At 49.7% G+C, this 19,093-nt stretch overlaps 1 protein-coding gene across 1 annotated transcript in view; it reads right to left on the reverse strand.

Annotated features, from left to right (window-relative positions):
- The window catches only part of LOC119109753 (potassium voltage-gated channel subfamily H member 2), a 34,520-nt gene extending 16,678 nt beyond the window's left edge, over positions 1 to 17,842 (reverse strand). Inside the window, exons 1-4 of the mRNA XM_037233504.1 lie at positions 17,818 to 17,842; positions 16,788 to 16,937; positions 5,495 to 5,555; positions 5,356 to 5,433 (exon numbers count right to left, since the gene is read on the reverse strand). Of these exons, the coding sequence (XP_037089399.1) occupies positions 5,356 to 5,433; positions 5,495 to 5,555; positions 16,788 to 16,937; positions 17,818 to 17,842 (314 nt within the window). The remainder of the gene's footprint in view (positions 1 to 5,355; positions 5,434 to 5,494; positions 5,556 to 16,787; positions 16,938 to 17,817) is intronic.
- Between the last annotated feature and the right edge of the window lie 1,251 nt (positions 17,843 to 19,093).

A 19,093-nucleotide genomic window follows, 5' to 3' on the forward strand; every position in this document is an offset into this window, starting at 1 on the left:
GTAGGCCGTGTGCGTCAGGTAGGGCGTATAGCGTGTACGTCGGGTAGGGCGTATACGTCAGGTAGGGCGTGTACGTCAGGTAGGGCGTTTGCGTCAGGTAGGGCGTGTACGTCAGGTAGGGCGTGTACGTCAGGTAGGGCGTGTACGTCAGGTAGGGCGTATGAGTCAGGTAGGGTGTGTACGTCAGGTAGGGCGTGTACGTCAGGTAGGCCGTATGCGTCAGGTAGGGCGTGTACGTCAGGTAGGGCGTGTACGTCAGGTAGGGCGTGTACGTCAGGTAGGGCGTGCACGTCAGGTAGGGCGTATACGTCAGGTTGGGCGCATACGCCAGGCAGGGCGTGATGCGTGTCAGGTGTATTCCTTGAGCCAAGGCATCTCATTCCTTCTGTTGAGCACCTATTGGTACTTCATGTTTTTTGCGTGGTCGCACGCGCGGGTGTAAGCCATGAGCATATCTTGCTGGTTTGTTTGCAGGTACTACTACCGCATTCTGGCAACTGGTGAGGCGAGGAAAATGGCGAGGGAAGTGCTTCAAAATATGTCCTATCAAAGCTTAAGGGGGTTGCATCGAACCCCCCCCCCCCTCCGACTATCCAGGCGAGTTGCTCAACGTGTGCTGGCTCCAAAGTTGCGCTACAAGTGAGGAAAAGTTAGATTTGCTGGTTTGCCATGGATACCCGCGGTGATGATGATAACGTCACTCAAAAATTATCCACGGAGATGACGTAAAGATAAGGTAAATGATTAAATGTCGGTCCAGCTTTCACGTGTATGGTCGCTAAACGCCGTGTGCCATATTCCCTGTGCGGTGCTTAATAACTAGATGCTCGCTAATTGGCTTAAAGTAAGTACGGCAGCTGCAAATGGCCTCCCTTCGTCTGCACACCTCTTGACCTTGCAAGTTGGTTTTAACAAGTATAGCAGCGAGTGGCAGGTTTAGTGAAGGGACGCGCGGAACATGTGCCCCTAGCCAAACTCGGGTAAGATCCCTCCGTGCGCAATGGGGAGAGTACAAGATTTTCTGTTGAATCGGTGCATGTCTTCCATAGCGACCCAAGACAAGTTATCAGGGTTGATGGGTGAAAATTTAGAATACTTAAAACGCTATACATTGTTCAGATACATGCGGAAACCCCAAAACAGCAAACAACAAAAGATCCGGGTTACCGATACTCATGGCTATGGGTTCGAGGCATTTTGCTCTATCCGTGAAGAGCTGATGGAATATTTTCTAGAACTGCTCGATAAGATTGAAAACCACTGTCTCCAGACATTTGCAGCTGCATTTCCCGGACGTTTGGAGTCCGATTTCATGGATGCGGTGTTGTGTGATTGTGGGATGTTCGTGACGCGTTGGCTTGAATGCCAAGTGCACCACCAACCGAGCTATAGCGACAGCGGGCAGACTTCAACAGAGAGTTATGCCATTCAAAAGCTCCAAAGAAGCGCCTATACGGTCAAAATCAAAACATTCACGTGAAGCTATAGAAGTGTAGCGTGGGCGGGCGGCCTCTCTGGTGCGTTCCTGGCTGCCTAGGTGTTGGGGGCAACCACTGGCCGACCGTGGTGCGTTTCTGGCTGCCTAGGTGTCGGGGCAACCACCGGCCGACCGTGGTGCGGTCTGGGCTGCCTAGGTGTCGAGGGCAACCACCAGCCGACCGTGGTGCGTTCCTGGCTGCCTAAGTGTCGGGGCCAACCACCGGCAGACGGTGGTGCGTTCCTGGCTGCCTAGGTGTCGAGGGCAACCACCGGCAGACGGTGGTGCGTTCCTGGCTGTCTAGGTGTCGGGGCCAACCACCGGCAGCGAGTGGTGCGGTCCCGGCTGCCTAGGTGTCGAGGGCAACCACCAGCCGACCGTGGTGCGTTCCTGGCTGCCTAAGTGTCGGGGCCAACCACCGGCAGACGGTGGTGCGTTCCTGGCTGCCTAGGTGTCGAGGGCAACCACCGGCAGACGGTGGTGCGTTCCTGGCTGTCTAGGTGTCGGGGCCAACCACCGGCAGACAGTGGTGCGGTCCCGGCTGCCTAGGTGTCGAGGACAACCACCGGCAGACGGGTGGTGCGGTCCCGGCTGCCTAGGTGTCGAGGGCAACCACCGGCAGAAGGGGGGGGGGGGGTGTTCCTGGCTGCCTGGGTGTCACGGGTGACCGGCCAGCTCGTGCCTGTCGGAACTGCCGGGTCGAGGCGCCGAACGAACGAGTGGCGAGGCGTCGGCAGACCCTGGGGTGGGTCGCCGGCGTGGGCTGTGAAGTGGATGCCCTTGTGGATACGAATATTTACGTACGACTTTTCGTGCCACGGGATTTTCAATGCGAAAAGTGTGCATGGAAATTTGATAAGGAAGGTATACGTACAAAGCTTGCCATAAAAAAGCTGCGATGTAAAGGTTCGTCTACATTGTTTTCCTTCAAAGTATTGCCTGCAAAAAAACAGCGATGTGACCATCTGGATACGAAGCTCTGCGTACAAGGAATATGGTACCAAATACGCCTAATATGAAGTTTTATCCGACTGCGGGGTGCAATTATCGACAACAGGTGCGTAATACAGTCTGCGCTCTTCGCGTATGATGTCTCAACGTTATGGTTAGACATCCGCAAAGGCCGTCTCCCCCGCGCGAGTAAATGTCCTAAATACAATGGCTGGTTGTAGATATGTTAGGATCGCGATCTCACTTGTTTGGCTCGCGCCATTAACAATAAATTGCCAGGTTTAAGGAACATTGGCTGATCTGCCAGTTATGCTCATTTGACTCAGCCATGAGACACCACTGATAACAAAGGAGTTCATTGACGCAAAGATCATGAATCAAAAACGCCGCCATCGGAGAAAAAAAACATAACCAATTTTCTTTTGCGGTACGATCCCATTAGTTTTGATAATCTGAACACATCGAGTGCTGGAGTGTCTACAGCGCCGCACGCATCACGTGATCCCGGTCCATTGTGCCTGGCTGCGTACGGATATCCTGAACTTCTCTGTGGGACGTTTGGATGGAAATCTGGACACCTGCAATTACATGGCGTAAGATTCCCAAAATGCGTCCTTCTGGAGTGACGGCCCACCCGTGGCGTGCAGAACACTTTGTGTTTGGGTTTACGTGACGCTGCAAAGGAGTGTCACGCCGCAGACTCTGGCTCACCCGGTCACCAGCCGACCTCACCCCTTCTGGGGTCAGAACGGTACAGAGCGCGCGGACCCGGTCACCTCAAGGCAATAAGCTCCGCGGTCAGCGTGCCCGCCAGCTGTCTGTGAACCTCCCGCGTCCCTCAGACGGAGAGGCAGCAGGAGAGTCGGCGTGCTCGCCAGCTGTCTGTGAACCTCCCGCGTCCCTCAGACGGGGAGGCAGCAGGAGAGTCGGCGTGCTCGCCAGCTGTCTGTGCAACTCCCGCGTCCCTCAGACGGAGAGGCAGCAGGAGAGTCGGCGCCGCGGGAATTGTTGGCGACGTTGATCCGGCGCTTTGAAGATTGATGGGTCGGCTACGAAATCTCTTTTCCTGAATTTCCGACTTTGATCCATGTTATTTCACCGGCTTAGAGCCAAGCAAACGCAGCTTACGAAGTTTCACACAGAGTAACCGAAATAGAATAGCGTGGCGGATAGGTGAGGGAAAATCTTAACCAGCCTTAGAATATATCAGCAGCAGGAAGACCATGGTCACGCCATATATTACATACAAAAGGGCTTTCGCTTCGTCGCAACATAGTATGAGCATGCAGGATGGCGTGAACAACCAGAGTCGTCCTGAAATGTGCAGCAGTGTCGGAAACGCCCGCGTGGCTAGTAATGGTGTGTCGAAACCTTTGACTGTGAGGCAGTCGTGCCGGACCAGAGCGTGAGCCGGACAGTGCCTCACTACTCAAACCAGCACATCGCGAGCAAGCCGGCAGCGTTTGGAGCAGATCCTCAGCTGTACGGGACGGCGATCTGCACAGGGCCACGACAAGGGCAGGTCATACGGCATAGCTCAGCCTCGGAGCTGGAGAGAAGGTTACGGCTGCCCAGCGGAACATCGGAGTCAGAGAAACGGCTGCAGCTGCCCAAAGCAGGGCAGCTGCAGCACAGCATAGCTGCCCTGCTGCTCAGGTAGACATGTCCTACTAACCACCATATAGCAGCATGTTGCTCTGGATGGATTTTCTTGACAGCACCAAGTGTCCCAGCGTGACATTTCAATTTGATACGCACATGAACTCAGTTGACGCTCCTTTGCTCACTCAGTTTAGGACGTAATGCAAGTGCTCACAGTAATAGACGTGAAATTGCATTAGGAGAATTCCTTAGAAAAAATATCAGCTAAATATGAAGATCGGTAAAAAGCAGGTGGTGCTGCTGCACTTCGACGCTTCTGAATGTGGGAATTTAACGCGGTCTTTTTTAAATCGTGGAAATCCTGCAGCATCGCGGAGCAATAGGATCATTGGGTCACGATTTAATATACTTACACCGAACATGCACACCGACTGAAAGGAGGGACCTTATCGTGACGAACAGTGAAAACTGACGAGTGTCTGGATGAGACTGCCAGGTTTAGGTGTGACGTCAGACATCATTCAGCGAGCGCCCCGAGCCGCGCTGTGTGACCGCAGTCAGCGTCCAATTTCAGCACTCTGAACACCTCAGGGCCTCTCGGGGGTTGTTATTTGGATTGCATTGTACGCCACAAATTACAGTCTGGGGATTACGACGAATATCTGATTTTGCTCCGACGAGCGAACGTATTGCTTTAGGCTTGATCCAGCATCCAATAATTTCAACTTGGGCTCAATCACTTCAGCTGGGGCCTTTAGCATGTTCATACACGTTAAGCCTCTCCATCCGTTGCCATCAGTTACACTGTTGATTGAAAGATCATAATAGCACGGATTTCAGTTCCAGTTGGTTTATATGAAAAGAACGTCTATGACACATCATATGGTGGATTCGTGTGTGACACCTTGCACGGTTTTGGACGTGCGCGGCAATAATGTGCCCGCGCCACACATACGGGGATAACAGTAACCCTGCACTGCCTACATGATGCAACGATGTAGCTGGTGTTCCCGCCCATCCCGTCTTTAACATTCAATGGCGGAACACTTCAACTGTGGAATAATTTGCTAGTGAAATAATTCGCTAGTGGAATAATTCGTCGTCAACAATTCAGCATTAACCAACCGCTAAAACGAACCTAACACGGTTGTCACTGTTTGATTATGCATGGTAGCCCATGCGGTAGGGGTCCCCACAGAGTCGAGCGCTAGGTTTCTAAACAAGCTGTACATCCGACAGCACTGCCTGACCGTCGTCGGTCCGAGTTCACGATCAGCAGTACACACCAGAAGTTAGAGCCGCCGGCGGGCGGCCGCCTGACTCACGTGATGTGGGGCGACTCGGGCGGCTGTTCCGTGGCCCCCAGTAAGAGCTTCGGCTTCCTCTTCGGCCGCCTCGTTCGCCTCCGGTGTCGGCGTCAGCGTGGAGGCGCTGCCACGACGACCGCGCAACGCGCCGGCCGGCCGCCCGCGGCCCTTCCGGAACGAGCGGATGCTCTGGCGGAACGACTGACGCGCCCGGCCGACTGCAGCACGCGGCAAACAGTCACCGACACGGTCACCAGCGCAGGAGACGACAATCAGTCACCAGCCCGGGACACTGGCGCGCCCGGCCGACTGCAGCACGCGGCAAACAGTCACCGACACGGTCACCAGCGCAGGAGACGGTTATCAGTCACCATCCCGGGACACTGGCGTGCCCGGCCGACTGCAGCACGCGGCAAACAGTCACCGACACGGTCACCAGCGCAGGGCACAACAAACAGTCACTAAGGACATGAATGTCGTTCTGGTTCGCCAAGAGCATAAGGCAAGCCATGGATTTGATTTCTATTGGCATGACTTAAGAGTTCTGTAAACGCAGCAGACTCTCCAAGACCATACGGGTTCTTCACGAAATAGCTTCCGTATAGAGGCTTGGGCAGAAGCAAGATTTTGCTGCAGTGGAGTCTCTAGTTTACCACAAGTACGCACCAGAGGCCAATCAGCTTCAGACATACCCACCTGACTTATTTGGTGACCCTAACTCCGTTAGCGATTATACAGGTAACACATTTAATTAGATCAATCTGCCATTCCATGAGGATCTATACACGACGCAACAAAACTGACTATTGATGTACAGGACTACTTCAGCTACTGCACGGCATGCCCAACCGCGAAGTGACATTTACCTCTTTAGCTTGAAAAGCTACATATGACAATGTTAACCTCGGCCAGATGGTGGCGAATGGCCAATCGGGCGATGGAGACCCTTCCCCGCTCCTTTCCTGAACCTCGAAAACTGGGGAAACGATTAATGGCTCCGTACAATTATGAGCATCAAGATAACTTCTCTCTACATTGATTTCGATGTTGTCATCACGTCAGATCACTGACCTCGGCTTTTGGGATGATGTGGGTGTGATACGTTGAAAAAATATTTTAAGCAATTTGCCGGTTGCCTCATCCGCAACTAACGTGATTCACGATCAAGGATATCTTTAAGTTTTTACCAGCATAGTGCACTCCATAGTTCTTTTGAAGAGTAGTCCTGAGGCAAATCTACGCAGTGCACTGTATTGCGTAGTACGGCGCAAAAGCTTGTAGGTCGTGAAAATAGGTTTGGGAACTTTGCTTTTTAGTTTCAGAAAACGTTGGTAATAGCTTTTCTGGAAGGATTCAAGTACAAAAATTGTCAATCCTTCACTATCAGGGTTTTCCAAGTTCGGATAGAATTGATGTCTGCCTTTGGGAAATGTTTGTTTGTTGTTTAAGTGTCGTGTACTGTTCACTTGCATTTTTTTTTCAGGCGAATTTTGAATTGAAGACCATCCACAATGTTATACCAACATGAGCATTGGCAAGCCTTTGGTGTCCACCTAGCAAATCGAACTAATGCAAAGCATCATATTCAAAATTATCCATAAACGAAATAGCCCAAGTGTTTTATTTGGCTAGGAGGGCGGGTGTTAATAGATGTACGACTGTGAATGGCCACATTGCTCAGATATTTGGCATATTACAGGAAACATATATTTAGATTTATTTATCTATTCGTTCGCCTGCTGTACTACTATTCATTCGCCAAGCCCATATCTCCGCAGCCGTATGCGATAGGAGGCAGGCCGCACAAATGGCAAATGAATGCAAAAGGCTATACAATTTGGCGCTCGCAAAGTCCAAGGCTAGACGCAATGAGTGCACACCATTGTTAATGCCCAGAAGTTGCCATTACTAAAACAGGATAGCTTCGTTGATTCTACCGCAGTGGCGTACGCGTAGCGTACGCCACTGTTAAGCGTACGCGATAGAGTGCCAACAGAACGGACAGATCATCAAAGGATAGGTGCTTTAGAATGCTAATACAAGATTGGCATTAACATATTTGCACGCATCTTTATTGTTCGTAACACCCTTCGCTCATGGTTATAACCGGATGGGAAATGTGATTATTGTCAGTGTACATGATGCCGGCAGTCAAGAAAGAGGGAACCGATATAAAATGTTACACCGCTGCATTCGAAGCATATGACATTCAAAACCTGAAGCAAACGCTCCACCTTCTCCTCGCTACACTCAGCCTAATTGAGTGGAGCCGAACTTAACACACGCTCGGGTGGGGGGTCAAACTGACCCTCCCCAAGTTTGTTTTCCAAAACGGCGAGGCGCGGACGTGCCAAATTGTGCATACCTATAGACAATTGCATAGCAGATCGTGTGGCGCCAACAATTTTGATATACCCTGTAAGGTCGTTGACCTGTGGCAGGTCAAAGTCAACCAATGGTTTCATCGACGGCAATTTGAAGGGAATCGTCCAATCTGACCCAACAACGGTTAGACAAAGCCATGATTTCTGAGATGCTTTCTTAGATAGCACAACAATTAAATTGATATATTACATTGACCTAGGATTCGGTATAAAGGTCAGACCAAGGTCAAAACGAGCTTATTTTATGACTCTAGAGCTTGCTGTATGAGGCAGTTTCTGATGCTCATTTCGTACTTAGTGATATCAGAAACCGCAGCATGCACCTTCAATGGACTTCTTAAAGGTCAGAATAAGTCACCGACCTAAAATGACCCAGGTCAAAATTATTTTAGGAACATACTGTCTAGGGTTATTTTTCGCTTATTCAAATGCAAAACACAAAGGAGTCTTGCACGATTTTGGTCAACATCACCTTCAAAAGCTCAAACAATGTCACTGATCATAGATGAGCTTGTAACCTTTTGCTGAGAACAGTTATTTAGGTTCAAGAGGCCCTTTGGAGACCATCCTGAAATTTAACCTTGTTTGACTTTATTTGACCCGAAGGCCATGGCCTTGAAAACTCAAACTTTTACCTAAGTGAGTTAACCTACAGGCTAACACACTCTGTGAGTTTGGTATCTCCAGCTCTCTTAGTTCTTGAGATCTCAGGGGGGGGGGGCAAATTGACCGCCACAAGAGCGAAGGCTATCCGACCGGCCACCCGGGCGCGTGTTAAGTTAAAAAGATGCTGCATGAAAGAATCACAGGTTATTTTTGAACGCCAGGCAGCAAATCAACTGATGCATTGTTAGTAACAAAATCCTTTGACTCTACCAAGTACAAACTGCCATCGGGCTGGGCCTGTGCTGCCCCGCTGCCAGGCCCGGTGAGGACCGTCTCCGGGTCAGTCAGTTCATCCCCACGCATGCAGACAGTGAGAGGGGACAATATGGTAACGTCATACCGTGCTCCAGCATGGCGTCTAAACCCAGGTCAGCATAGCCCCACGGTCCAATCGGGACATCTCGTTTTTGTGATTGTGATTGCGATTTAGTTTGCAATTTTGACTTTACCGCACGTCCTTGCATGTCCGGGAATTGAGATCAGTACATCAGGGTCCTCCAATGTGACCATGTTTTCCGTTTGATGCGATCTGGCCAAAACTTCACCGAACGGCCACCTCATTCCATAGAAAGACAGGAGGGGAACGCTGACAATGTTTACTTCTGCTTCCAAAGGGGACACATGAAGACGCCCGCAGTGGAAATACTACGTTGTGCAGTTCTTCTGCGATAGACAATACCACGTGAAGGCAAAAATGGGCCTTTCTCTACGCACAGCGGAATGATGAACAGGAGTGTGGCACAGCAGGCATAAAAACTCAAGGATGTGTACAGCTGTCCATGGACCATACGTTCTTTTGCTTTAGGGAGCCGGGGCACGACAAAGAACTGAAAAAGAATTAGCATGACCTGACTGGATAGCATTGCCCGAAGACGCAAGATGAAGGACATTCTCATCCAGGCAACAACTACACCGCCAGTCTATGTTTCGTTTGCTTGTCCCCACTTCACCTGATTCCCAGCCCTAACAAAGCAGAGGAAAGTCCCGTCTATAAAACAGCACCAACTCGAATCCAACATGCGCCGACATGTAGCCTTGACTGAAATGAGATAAGTTGGGCGATAAAAATGTCCAAACGAGACGATAAAGTCGACTTGTCTTCAGTGGCCTCGCAACCACCGGTGCGGAGTGGCCACGACCGGCGGCTGCCCGTCATGAGACATGGGCCCGGCTATCGAGCGGGCGACAGCGGCCCCGCGACAGCGCCGGCCGTCCCCTGACGCCCCCCCCCCCCTCCCTCCGCTGCGTTCGTGACCGGGACGAACGCCGCGTGACCGGCATGCAGCGCCCCTGGTGTCGCCGCTGGCCGCTGAGCGGGCCGCCGTCCCAGCTGGCGGTCTGCTGCCGGGACCGGTCCGCTCCTACGGCCGCCGCAGGCCGCTCACCCGGGACCGGAAGGCCGGCGTGCGGTCACTGAGAGCGAAACCCAACGGGTCGCTGACCCGCCAGCAGGGGATGAAACATGGGGTCATCTCAGAGTAGAGCAGAGTAAGTCCGGTGACCAATCGCGGAGGCTTGGGCCGTCGCGATCGCGGCTCGGCAGAGCGAATTTATTGAATTGTATTGACACCTGGCTAGGAGACAGACATGCAAACCATACTAAGAAGAATGTGGTGAATTTTCACGGACTCATCAGTGAAACACTCATGCCTAGTAGTTAGTAACCTCGGCATGAGTGTTTCACCAATAAGTATATATATATATATATATATATATATATATATATATATATATGTATATATATATATATATATATATATATATATATATATATATATATTGTATCGACTATAGAGAAGCGCGATTGGCACATCTGTGGACAAGTCTCTCCCCTCACCGTCGCACTGATGGCATGCTCCAGCTCTTGCAGGCTCTGCGGATCATGCTCATGCGCCAGACTTTTAGATAGCCCTATATGGAAAGGCCCATGTGGTTCAATTCTGGCCAGTGGAGTTGCCATGGGTGCCGGCCTTTACTGACTGTCTGACTGTCCTGTCCGCACAGCGGTCATGTGCCCAGCTCAGGCCGCTCCGCGCTGGATGAGGCGAGGCGCCACCCTAATGACGTCACGCGCTTGGCATTTGGTCTGGATGCTGGAGCATGGCCCGCTTCCACAACTTGTTTAGCATTCTTTGATAGCGCTCTCCGTGCCGTCAGCGTGATGCCGTCTAGGTCATCAAAGCGCAATAGTCCTATTAGACCCTTGCCGCTCAGCACACGCGAAATCGCGGCCATGCTGTTATGCAGGGCATTACCGCGAACACCTTTGGACCTGATTGCTGACCAACATTGCTGGTGTTGAGAATTCACAATGTCATTTAAGTGAAACTGACCTTCATCTGATAACCAAGTTTAAATCATTAATTTTACACGCTTGCCTTTCTTTTCGCAGTGGTGCATCGCATCTGCTCCTCTTGTTGCCTTATCATTTTGTTTTAATCAATTGATATTTGTCCATCATTGTGGCTTCAGCATAAGGTCGTTTTTAACTCTGTTGCAGTGCAGACTTGATGGTGTCCCTTTCCCCACCTGTTCCCGTTTTCCACTGAGCGTTGACATGACCCTCACCAACAAATGGTGTAGTAAACTGTCTGGGTATCGTTTGGCTGGTTGGTGCCGCTGGTTCTTTGTTTCCAATTTTTGACATGGTTCACAATTTTCTTTGCCTCAAAATGACAGTAGAATGATGCCGCCCTAATTTGTATTCCTCTTTATGCGTTATCATGTCAAACAACTCTCCCATCTCTTGTGTCATAAGCACGCAACAGTTCTTGAAATAAGGGCCTGCAGAATTCCTGATATTGAAAAAGCAATGCTGTCGCGTTTTTTAGGCAATCCTACATGTATCTACATGTTATTCACACAGAAGCGTTCTGAATTTTTTGCGAACTCAGTGCACAGTGCAGAAAAAGACTCCCTCATAAAAACGGATTAGTTGCTACGTCGCCGCTACGGACTTGCACGTACTCGATCATCCAACCAATTGTGACACTGTTGCCGGATTAATAACATTAAAAGCTTACCCGACCACGGCCTGCGTGACGCGTCAGCCGCAAGAGGGTGGCACCGGCCGCGGCTACCAGCAGGCTGATAGACGGCCGGGTCATGGGGTCATGCCATCGGGTCACGATGCTCACTCCATCCAGCGTGTCAACGTGGCCGAGACGGCAGGCAGGCGTGTAATGCGGGGCCCAGCCGGGGCACGCGGACGAGTTTCCGCGTGCGACACACTGTGAGGCGATCATTGTCCACACTTGTATTCTCTTAACACGCGCTCGGGTGGGGGTCAAATTGACCCCCGAAGGTTTGTCCAGAATGGTTTCCGAACGGCGAGGCGCAGCCTCACCAAATTTTGCATAGCTGTAGACATTTAAATAGTGGATCGTTTGGCATCAAAAATTTGGATGTACCTTGTCAGGTTGCTGACCTGTGGTAGGTCAAAGTCAGGCCATGGTTTAAGCGAAGTCAATTTCAAGGGAATCGTTCAATCTGATGCAACAACGGAGTGTTAGGCAAAGTCACACATCTCTGAGATGCTTTCTTAGGCAACAGAAATATTCAGTGAGCAAATACGTTGACCTAAGGTCAGGTATTAAGGTCAGACCAAGGTCAAAAATAGCCTGTCACTCTACATCTTATATTATGCATATATATATATATATATATATATATATATATATATATATATATATATATATATATATACATGTATGCATATAGATAGATAGATAGATAGGTAGATAGATAGATATAGATATAGATATAGATAGATATAGATAGAGTATATATAGATAGATATAGATATAGATATAGATAGTAGATATAGAGAGAGATCGATATGATATAGCTATAGATATAATATAGAGAGAGAGAGAGAGGAGAGAGAGAGAGAGAGAGAGAGAGAGAGAGATATATATATAGATATATATAGAATATATAATATATAAATATTATATATATCATATATAGATATATATATATATATAGATAGATAGAGAGGAGAGAGAGAGAGAGAGAGAGAGAGAGAGAGAGAGAGATATATATTATATATATACTATTATATATATATATATATATATATATATAATATAAATACATGTATGGCATATAGAACTATGTTATATGAACTAAACTATGTTATAAATTTATATATATAAATTTATAACATAGTTTGTTTAATATATATTATATATATATATATATACTATATATATCTATATATATATATAGATATATAACATCATCAACTCTATGGCTTGCTGTGAGGTATAGTTTCTGGCACTCATTTCGAATTTATCGAGCAGGACACCCGTCGTTACATATCTTCCATGAACGTTCTTAGAGATCACAATAGGTCAATGACATTAAATGAGCCAGGTCAACATTTGTTTTAGAAACATACTGCCTTGGCTCTTTGTCGCTTATTCAAACGCAAAAGTCAGAGCAGTCTGTTATGATTTGGTCACCGTGACCTTCAACAGTCAAGCTTAAGGTAATTGACTTTAAATGAGCATGCACATTTTGCATTAGGAACAGTTATCTAGGTTCTGGGGACACTTTGAAGCAGACCTGGAATTTGAACTTGTTTGACCTTATTTGACCCGAAGATCATAATCTAGCGAAACTCAAACTTTTACCTAACTTAGTTCCCGTACAGGTCAACACACCCTGTAAACTTAGTGTCTCTAGCTCTTTTAGTTCCTGACGTCTTAGGAGGGTCAAAATAGCCCCCACCCGAGCGAAGGTCACCCATCCGGCCACCCGGGCGTTGCGTTAGCCATAAGGCGATTGCACTAAGTCAAACGACCATCAGGTACCACAGCACTCGCATCGGTTGAGCAGTTCAGAGTATTCCGCACCAGACAAATCAGCCGTAGTGAGGTGGCACCGGCCGCGAAGACCTCAATGCCACTGATCGCGCCACACGTCAGTAAAAGGAAAAATAGCAAACTGAAAAATTTGAGGCATTAAAAAGGTCAGTGTGGTCACTGACATAGTTTGTTTAAGACCAACGGAGAAAAATTAACAAACATCAACATTATTGCTGACATCAACGTTAACAGTAAGATGTAATACAGACAATACGCCGATGTCGAATTTCTCAACCACTCAACCTGAAGGCTGCAAATGTAGAGTATCCTGGGTATTGAAGCGTAAATCGGGACACATTGTCCGACAGCCATGATGGCCCACTTGGTATATGACACAGGTATATAGGTTACATATTGGTAGGGAACTAGGAACATAAATAAAAAATTGAATTATCAATCATACGGTAAGCAAATGGCATATCCGTGTAATTGTTATGGTAATTAGGCATATTTCACAGCGGACCGCCACTGAAGGAAGGCTGACCTGGCATGACCTAACTGAGGCACAGTGCTCATAAATGAATTTTTTGCGCAGTTAAATATGCATTGAGCTGTCCCTGAAGTTTGATCCGATGGTATTTTACAACAACGTCATGATATAAAGACACAGACTTAAGGACAGCATTATATCATGAGCCACGACGCCCTTGAACGTGGAGCAAATTGCGCCCGATGTCTAGGATTCTTTGGCTGATATTGCAGGACAACCGGAGCGTGGGCAAAAGCGGTGGCTCGAAGGGACAAACAGTCGCTCGAACAGCACTTGAAACAGCGTTACAGTTCTGGTCCCTCCAACTGCGAGCTCAAATGGAGGCTATTAGTCCACGGCTTCTGGCGCCCACCAATAGCGCTAGGCCTGTAATAGGCCTATTAGCGAGTATTTGACCACCAGCTGAGCGAACTATTCATGCAGCTAAACAAAACCCTGCAGGTGGCATAAGTGGATCAAGTTTTGAGCTTGTTGCCGAATTTTGCGTACCGATTGTCAGCCGTGAAATCACTGGAGGCGTGCCAAGATTGAGTGTAAAGTTAATGACTTATTACGATGCTAATGGTTTTCAAACCGCCAAACAGTGAGGATGAAGTTTCGGCAGCTGTGTTTAACAACCAATACCTTATTTTTGTTTTGTTCGCTTCTGTCATTCCTTCATCCCTGCATGTCTCGAGCAGATCTGCTATCTGTCTGCTAGCCTGAGGCGAAATTTCTATTCGAGCATATGCTGTCACTTGCTCATTAGACGAAAGCAAGATAACTGCAGCTATCAAACGATATGGCCTCTCATCCTGTATACGCACTGCCTAATCTCTGGTCCTAATCGGTTCGCTCTCATGAGTACAAATTATCCTGACTGGTGCAGCATATCTAGAGGTTTGAGCATTTTGTTCATGTTGATGCATTCATCATACTTTAACACGTGCCCGGGTGGCCGGCTAGATACCCTTCGCTCGGGTGGGGGTCAGTTTAACACCCTCCCATTGAGATCTCTGGAACTAAGAAAGCTAGAGCACCAAATTTACAGGGTGTGTCGACCTGCACGTGAACGCACTTAGGTCAGAGTTTTAGGTTCTTAGGTCATGACCTTTGGGTCAAAAAGGTCAAACACGGTCAAGTTCCAGGTTGGTCCTCCAAAGTGCCCCAGAACCTAGATCACCGTTCCTAAGCAAAAGGCTACATTCTCATTCAAGATAAGTGGCCTTGTTTGACCTTTTGAAGGTCAATGTGACCAAAATCGTACAAGATTGCTTTGACTTTTGCATTTGACTAAGCGACAGAGATTTACGCCAGGCAGTATGTTCCTAAAACAAAAATGTTGGCCTAGGTCATTTTAGGTCAAAGACCTATTCTGACCTCTAAAAAGTCCATGGAAGACGTATAATGCGTTTTTCTGTCTTCAATAAACTCGAAATGAGTACCAGAAACTATCCTATACAGCAAGCCCTAGAGCAACAAAACAGGTTGGCTTTGACCTTGGTGTGATCTTCATACCAAACCTTAGGTCAATTTAGTTTCTCATTCAACTGTTGTGTTCTCCTAAGAAAGCATCTCAGAGATGTATGGTTTCGTCTAACTCTCCATGTTGGATCAGGCTGAGGGATTCCCTAGAAATTGCCCTCGCTGAAACCATGGTCTGACTTTGACCTGCCATAGGTCAGCGACCTTACAAGGTACATCTAAATTTTGCAAATCGAACGATCCGCTGTTTCAACTGTCTACGACTATGCAAAATTTGGCGCGGCTGCGCCGCGCTGTTCGGAAACCATTCTGGAAAAACCTTTGGGGGTTCAATTTGACCCGCTCCCACCCGAGCGCGTGTTCTTCGTGATTAAGTTTGAACCGAGTGTTATCACATGAGTGAGACCATTGTTCAACAAAAGATGGTCTTTTGTTGACATTGAGTAAGTCTGTGTATACCTCTTACGGAGCTAATAGAAGAAATATAGCAAAATTAGTTCCATAACATTGATAACGCTTGGCGTGGTGTTTCGTGCACGATGTCGCATTATGTGTATGCACTTATACTTGCCAACATCATGAATGCCGCATTCCAATGCTCCGATTCACCGATTTTTGTGGCCCTTTTTCATGTGGCTGCTAATGCGTATTTGCTTTTATTGAGATGGGCATCTGTTTCCTTTTTTCCATGAAAATAAGCATATAAAAAGTACCCCCCACTTCTCACGTAAACTTGCCTTTGCAGCGCTGTAGCATTCCCGGGCGCACCGCATGCTGCGCGTCCTAGGGCACACCGCGTGCTGTGGCACCCTAGGGCACACCGCATGCTGTGGCATCCTAGGGCACACTGCATGCTGTGGCATCCTAGGACACACCGCATACTGCGGCGTCCTAGGGCACACCGCGTGCTGTGGCATCCTAGGGCACACTGCATGCTGTGGCATCCTAGGGCACACTGCAGGCTGTGGCATCCTAGGACACACCGCATACTGCGGCGTCCTAGGGCACACCGCGTGCTGTGGCATCCTAGGGCACACCGCATGCTGTGGCATCCTAGGGTACACTGCATGCTGTGGCATCCTAGGACATACCGCATGCTGTGGCATCCTAGGACACAACGCATGCCTTGACATCCTGGGACACACCGCATGCTGTGGCATCCTAGGACACACCGCATGCTGTGACATCCGAGGGCACACCGCACGCTGAGAATTTCTTGCCTCTCACTCCGAGGCCTATTTTGGAAAATTTAGTCCACTGTACACCAGGTTAAGGAACGGGGGCGTGGCTTCTGGCATATTTTGGGGAGAGTCCCATTGCAATCCCTTCCTATTTCCTCTTATCTTCAAGTTGGATTGGCATCAGAATATTTTGTAGCATTGGTATTTCGAACTTCGCGAATTGCTTCAGTGATATATCAGTGTATCGATGATCCAAGCCCAATGAAGTGCACTCGGGTAGGCTTCACTCAGTCAGGCTCGGTCGTACCCAGAATGCGTTAGAGATGAGGTGCGTTTTAGAGCCCCACACAGGAAAGAGACGTAACTTCCTCACATGTTATCTAAGTATACGTACATTTGGTGAGGATGTGTCCAAACTCCTTCTCAACGTCGTCGTCCTCCTCGGGCGGCGATGAGAGGTCATCGAAGTTCAGCAGGAACATGAGCAGCTCTCCGCCCTCGTTCGAGACGGGCGCGATCGTTTGGATGCAGAGAAATCGCGACCCTGCAACCGTACGCCATATTAGTTGTCATGGCCCACCTGAGACCACAAACCACATTAGCCAGCGCGGTCCACCCGAGACCACAAACTACATTTCCCGACGCGGTCTACCTGAGACCACACACCACATTAGTCGACACGGTCCACATGAGGCCACATACCACATTAGACGACACGGTCCACCTGAGACCACACACCACATTAGTCGACACGGTCCACATGAGGCCACATACCACATTAGCCGACACGGTCCACATGAGGCCATATACCACATTAGACGACACGGTCCACATGAGGCCACACACCACATCAGTCGACACGGTCCACCTGAGACCACACGCCACATCAGTCGACACGGTCCACCTGAGACCACACGCCACATTAGCTGACACGGTCCATCTGAGGCCGCACACCACATTAGTCGACGCCGTCCACCTGAGGCCACACACCACATTAGTCGACGCCGTCCACCTGAGGCCACACACCACATTAGTCGACGCCGTCCACATGAGACCACACCCCACATTAGCTGACACGGTCCACCTGAGACCACACACAACATTAGTAGACGCGGTCCATCTGAGGCCGCACGCCACATTAGCTGACACCGTCCACCTGAGGCCACACACCACATTAGTCGACGCGGTCCACCTGAGACCACATGCCACAGTAGCTGACCGGTGCACCTGAGACCACACGTTACATTAGCCGAGACGGTACACCTGAGACCACACTCCGGCAGAGCCATCAGTCGCGCAATGAGAACCCGAAACCTCACCACAGTATGAGGCTGTTGGCAGTCAAGGTGAGTCCGAAACGTGCGCAATGTGCTCGCAGGTATCAAGCAGCCGGCAGGGCCTAAACAGCTCGTCAGCGGTCACACCGGGCTTCAGACCGCGCGGCAGCATAACTAGCGCTAAATCGTGGTGTCTTGGAAGCTAAGCATACTGAGCTCATACCGCAGACAGGCCATCGGGTGGCCTTGGCACGTTGGGCACCACATGGCAGCGCTCGGCGGCAGGACAAAGCGATTCACAGTTTGCGCTCAGCGGACGCCGGTGGGGCCGGAAAAGCAGACTTCAGTCCTGGTAACAATGCTCATTCCGAAAACCCGCGATAGTAAAACCAATGCCGGCATCCCTGGATGCCGCGGGATTCCAACAGATTTATTGCATATTATGAATTCTAATTGTTCCATTACTGTACCAATTTTGAGTACACGATTAACCGGTGCCCGGCCCAGGGGTCTGAGCCAACCGGTGCCCGGCCCGGGGGTCTGAGCCAACCGGCGCCCGGCCCGGGGGTCTGAGGCAGCCGGCGCCCGGCCGAGGGGTCTGAGCCAACCGGCGCCCTGCCCGGGGGTCTGAGGCAACCGGCGCCCGACCCAGGGGTCTGAGGCAACTGGCGCCCGGCCCAGGGGTCTGAGGCAACTGGCGCCCGACCCAGGGGTCGGAGGCAACTGGCGCCCGGCCCAGGGGTCTGAGGCAACGGCGGGCGACCCGAGCAACTGGCGCCCGACCCAGGGGTCTGAGGCAACCGGCGCCCGACCCAGGGGTCTGAGCCAACCGGCGCCCGACCCAGGGGTCTGAGCCAACCGGCCCCGGCCCAGGGGTCTGAGGCAACCGGCGCCCGGCCCAGGGGTCTGAGGCAACCGGCGCCCGGCCCAGGGGTCTGAGGCAACTGGCGCCCGGCCCAGGGGTCTGAGGCAATTGGCGCCTAGCTCGCGGGTCTGAGGCAGCCGGTTCAGGCAAGTTAACTTCCCATGGGATCTCTAACTTTCAGAAGCCGTGTAAGAAAAACAAAGGCACAGTTTTGAAGGTCTCGTCGATCCATGAAGAAAGCACACTACGTCTTTTTGTATTAGGTCAAATGTAAGGTCACTAATGGTAATGAATCTTAAAAAACGGTCGTCCCGATAGATGTAGTTAAAACGCATATGAAGATATCAAGACGGATATTTAGGGCACGGAAATAAGCGTTAAGACTTGAGGAGTTCATTCCGATCATTTGTGGTCGTCCACAAGGGTCAGGTAGATCAGGCCACCGTTCAACATTGATCTACGAGTAACCTACAAGGACGGTACTTTTCACAATGCGCGTCTGACTAAATTATTACTCTAGGTGCAGCTGTGAGATAAAAACATTCGAGACACCAAAGT

This window comes from Pollicipes pollicipes, unplaced genomic scaffold (genome assembly GCF_011947565.3).
Source record: "Pollicipes pollicipes isolate AB1234 unplaced genomic scaffold, Ppol_2.1 Scaffold_7231;HRSCAF=8579_pilon_pilon_pilon, whole genome shotgun sequence".
NCBI lineage: Eukaryota > Metazoa > Arthropoda > Thecostraca > Pollicipedomorpha > Pollicipedidae > Pollicipes > Pollicipes pollicipes.